The following is a 4,558-nucleotide window of genomic DNA, read 5'->3' on the forward strand; positions in this document are numbered from 1 at the left end:
GGTTGCTAGGAATTGAACTCAGGACCTCTGAAAGAGCAGTCAGTGCTCTTAACCACTGAGCCATCTCTCCAGCACCCATTTCCTGTTTTCTTAAGGCACTTCCCTTCCACTGTTGATTTCCTGTTAAGCGTTTAATTTACAAAAGCCACCTGAAATTCCAGCTCCAGGAATATCCAATGCCTTCTACTCACATGCACATACACATACACATAGACATATCCACCCAATCATGATTAAAAATAAAATCTTTAACAGAGACAGAGAGGGACAAAGCATTATCAAGGTTTTATTCGACGGCAGCTAGGAGCTGATGCCCCTCTACCCCGTGAGAGCCGGTGTTTGATCCACTTCTGCGGGCCTTTGCAGGTTACAGCTCAACGAAAGAAAGAGCGCTCTTTAAATGTACTTGTACACGACCTTGGAAGGCACAGTTTGAAGGTGGAGTCGTACAGGACACTTGTAAAAGTGTGACAGCAGAGTCTCACTGTAGCCCACGAGAAAGTAGAACTTGTGTGCTGGCAGCTGCCTGAGGACCAGGGCACAGATGTCCACTTGGTTGGCCCGGCGCTTCAGGACAATCTGGTCAGCCAGGCAGCCTGGAAAGGTGCCCAGCATAAACTTGCGAAGGAAAACATCCTCCAGGGTTCTCTCTGCAGCATGGTCTTCTCCATCCAGGTTACCTGAAGAGGATACCACAGAAGAGTCATCTGCGGGAGCTGGGCAGACCCAGACCTGACATGGAACAGGACTGGGCACTGAGCTCTACCCTTTGCCCATAGCCATTTCTCACTTCTTCTAATGGAGTAGGAAAACATTTTCAAATCCAAAGCACAGGGATAGCAAGATGGCTCAGCAGGTAAAGGCGCTTTGGTGGAAAAGTCTGCCGACCCAGGTTCAATCCTAAAGCACACCTTAAGAAGCCGGACGTACTGTCCGTGTTGTAGCTGCCTTTGAGTTCTCGCCCATGAAGTAATCCCATTAAACCCATCAGTCCATAGCTCCTCACACAAAAGCCAGAAGCAGTGGCACACACGGGTCAGCCCAGCACGCTTACAGCAAGATGACAGGCGGAGACAGAGAACTGCTCAGGAAGTTCTAGAGATGCCTGGAGTCCAAGCTATAGCGACACCTTGTCTCAACAAGGTTCAGAGACAACTAGCTCGGAAAGTTGCCCTCTGACCTCCACATACATGCGTACCATGCATACACGTGTACCATGCATACTTGTGCATGCACTTGAGCACAGTAGTAATTTAAATAAAATCCAAAGTGCCACATATATTCAATCCTTTGAAGCCAGCACTACTATCCTCCTCATTTTACAAAAGGCTAGAGGTCAGCGTTGGCTACAACCTCCAAGCTGTATCTTACATCTTTGGGAGGATGGAAGGGGCTGGGCACTGAATCCAAGATCATGTATTTTCAATGTTTTCCATGTGCATCCTATTGAATGTTAACTCAAGGTAAGGACCTACATGCTGAACAAAATACAGATTGTCCTTAGTTCACAACAGTTACATTCTCCATCATTACACACTAGTGCATTCTGAGCAACTGCTCCTAGTGGTAATTCACAACAAGCTTTGTATATGCCTCCAATCACAGTATCCTTTATCAAAAGATCAATAAATGGCCTTTCCGGCGGTGATGACCTTCCTACAAGAACATGCCTCTCGCAAAGGATCTCCTTCATCCCTCCCCAGAAGAGGAGAAGAGGAAACACAAGAAAAAGCGCCTGGTGCAGAGTCCCAATTCCTACTTTATGGATGTGAAATGCCCAGGATGTTATAAAATCACCACGGTCTTTAGCCATGCACAAACGATAGTCTTGTGTGTTGGCTGCTCCACTGTCCTCTGTCAGCCTACAGGTGGAAAAGCAAGGCTGACAGAAGGATGCTCCTTCAGGAGGAAGCAGCACTGAAAGCCCCTGATTCAAGATGAGTGGGAACCTTCCCAATAAACACATTTTGGATATATGGAAAAAAAAAAATCAATAAATGACTAACTGTGCCTGTCCTATTTAAAGGTACTATAATGTATAAGGCTGACTCATTAATATTGAGCCCCCATAACTCAGGCCTAAGTAAAAGTTTATCTAACAAAATTTTCTCTGTAAGGCACATCAGTCTTCTTGAGCTCACAGAAACACTAGACAGCACCTCAGGGCCACACAAAGTGCCACATCCCCAACACAGGCACAGCACTGTTTGAAATACAGCTCTAAACTTCCAAAAGGGCACAGTTTACAATATAAGCTTGTCCTACCTCAGCTGGGGACCGCATGCGAGCCTTGCTCTGCCCACCTCCCTGAACGACCTTGCATGAAGGTTACAGATAAATTTTAACCAGTGTAAGAATATGCGTGGCCTGAGGGGCTGAGCAGATAGCTCAGGGGTGCACCATCTGTGGTACCAACATGAGAAGGGCCTGAGCTTGCATGCCCACAACTCGGGCAAAAGTCATCATGACTGCGTATAGCATCTGTAATCCCCATGTTTCTACTATGAGATGGGGTCAGAGGCAGGAGGATCTCTACAAGTTTGTATGCCAACTAGATGTTCATCTTCTCAAACAAGATGAAGGCAAGGACTGGCCTGAGGATGTCCTGACTTTCACATACATGCAGTGTCATACATGAACACCTGCACTTACACATGAACATGCATATACACACGTGTACAGACAATTTATAGATTGGGAATTGAAATTCCAATATTACTCTAACCCTAACCCTAATTTATTACCATTTCAATAAATGGGCGGGTGATACGGTGCATACCTGTACTCCCAGCACTGAGAACAATGAGGTGGAAGTATAAGAAGAGTTCAGGGCAGCCTGATGTGCACTGCCAGACTCTTAAGATGGGTTGGCAGGTAAGTGTACTTGCTTGATCCCTGGGACCCATATGGTAGGAGAGAAGTGACTCAAGACAAACCGTACACACATGTATGTACACACACACACACACACACACACACACCATGCATACTGAAACATAAATGAACACGAAAAATAAGAAATAGGGAAGAGAGGAAGAAAAAATAGTCTGCAATTATGGGGTCTGTGAGCCTTTAAGACTGGGGCCCATTCCTGCAAAGAGTTTTGTACTTTGGTGACTACTGCATTATTTAGAGCACTCTTCCAGGTCCAGGATTCTATGTAGATTTCACTACCTCATCGCCTCTGGGCTATTACGAATCTGTAAAATCTGTAAGTGGCTGACCACTGTCAAACCTTATTTGTAGACATGTAAATACTGTTATATAGAGGCTCAAATGGGAGTTTTTAGCAAGGAATATTCAGATTTCTCTCAACATTCTATGAGTCACACATCTGTACAGGCATACAGTGTGTGTGCAGGCGGGCTCCCTTGACAGGCACACGGAGAAGACCAGGGGTTAACAGCCAATGTTTTTCTCTATCTCCGTTTATTTGTTGCTCGTTTATTTTTTGGCAAAACTGCTGCTCTTACAAGACTGGCTGGCCAGTGACCCCAAGGACCAAATGTCTCCTTCATCCTCACACCCCTGGAGCTGTGGTTAGAGCCCCACCAAGTTTACATTTAGGAGCTAGGGCGCAATCCCAATGCTTTCCAGTCCCAAGACTAAATGTGACAGGGTCTCACTGCGGAACTTACCTGTCATTAAACTCAAGATCGGCCTTCCGAGTGCGTTCGCCATCACGCCCGGCCTCCTACCCAAAAGTTCGGACCTTTGCCTTAAAGAGCACGTTAAAGAGTCACCCGTGCCACCTGGGTGGTGGTCCTTCCCAGGCGTCCTCACCTGTGTGCAGCGACAGCCAGCCCTTTCGGTGTGCGATGTAGTGCGGAGCGTGCGCCTCCTCGTAGCTCACCGGCTTGTCCCCTTTGGCCACGCGGACTCGCGCCGCCCGGTTCTAGGAGCGAAGGTGCGGTCACGCGGCGGCCGAGCCCAGCCTCCCTCGCCGCCCCAGACCCGCCCGCTGCACTCACCTTGGCGCAGACCGCGGAAGTGTGCAGGGCGCGCAAGGCGCAAGGCAGCGCCCGGCTGCAGGCCAGCACCTGCGGAGAGACCGGGAGTGAGCGGACACCGGGCGGCGCCCCAGCCCTGCCGCCCGCAGCCTACTCACCCGCAGCCCCAGCCCGCGGACGGGCGCGGACGACGCCATTTTGGGCAACGCAGGACGCGTCAGTGCGCAGCCGCAGGAAGGCAGCGCCTCAGAGCAGGAACTAACGGGAACCCGGGCGTGGGGGCGGAGCGAGGCAAGGCTTGAGTAAGGAGAGGGCGTGGCGTGGGTGGGAGAGGGCGTGGCGTGGGTAGGAGAGGGCGTGGTGTGGGTAGGAGAGGGCGTGGTGTGGGTAGGAAAGGGCGTGGCATAGGCCGGTGAGTGGGATACCCTGCAATTTTTCCCGTACAGTCAGCTAGTCGTTCGTCCGACCTGGTGTTGAGTTTTAAATGTGAAAATTTGGTGATATAAAACTGAGGTTTAGCTGGACATAGTGGCGCATGCCTTTAATCCCCGCACTCGGGTGGCCGAGGCAGGTGGGCCTCTACATAATGTACTCCCTTTACATAATTT

The 4,558-nt window shown here is 49.5% G+C and overlaps 2 protein-coding genes across 2 annotated transcripts; one reads left to right on the forward strand and one right to left on the reverse strand.

The window, feature by feature from the left end:
* Positions 1-270: 270 nt before the first annotated feature.
* Positions 271-4,200, reverse strand: Mrps24 (mitochondrial ribosomal protein S24). The gene is made up of 4 exons (XM_052198264.1): positions 4,109-4,200; positions 3,972-4,040; positions 3,784-3,895; positions 271-680 (listed from the first exon to the last, which is right to left on the reverse strand). Exons 1-4 carry the CDS (start codon positions 4,145-4,147, stop codon positions 397-399), a joined length of 504 nt encoding a protein of 167 aa, XP_052054224.1. The 5' UTR covers positions 4,148-4,200; the 3' UTR covers positions 271-396.
* On the forward strand, positions 1,640-1,976 carry LOC127695942 (40S ribosomal protein S27-like). The gene has a single exon (XM_052198265.1). The coding sequence runs from the start codon at positions 1,667-1,669 to the stop codon at positions 1,919-1,921; it is 255 nt and encodes an 84-aa protein (XP_052054225.1). The 5' UTR covers positions 1,640-1,666; the 3' UTR covers positions 1,922-1,976.
* Positions 4,201-4,558: the final 358 nt, after the last annotated feature.

Source organism: Apodemus sylvaticus, chromosome 11 (genome assembly GCF_947179515.1).
Source record: "Apodemus sylvaticus chromosome 11, mApoSyl1.1, whole genome shotgun sequence".
Lineage (NCBI taxonomy): Eukaryota > Metazoa > Chordata > Mammalia > Rodentia > Muridae > Apodemus > Apodemus sylvaticus.

Bases quoted from the DNA above. Each gene is read 5' to 3' on its own strand.
- LOC127695942 (XM_052198265.1), top strand. From the start codon at position 1,667: ATGCCTCTCGCAAAGGATCTCCTTCATCCCTCCCCAGAAGAGGAGAAG.
- Mrps24 (XM_052198264.1), bottom strand. From the start codon at position 4,147: ATGGCGTCGTCCGCGCCCGTCCGCGGGCTGGGGCTGCGG. The intron at 4,041-4,108 runs GTGAGTAGGCTG...GTCTCTCCGCAG, and splicing joins TCCGCGGGCTGGGGCTGCGG to GTGCTGGCCTGCAGCCGGGC. The intron at 681-3,783 runs GTGAGGACGCCT...TATCCTCTTCAG, and splicing joins CTGGCTGTCGCTGCACACAG to GTAACCTGGATGGAGAAGAC.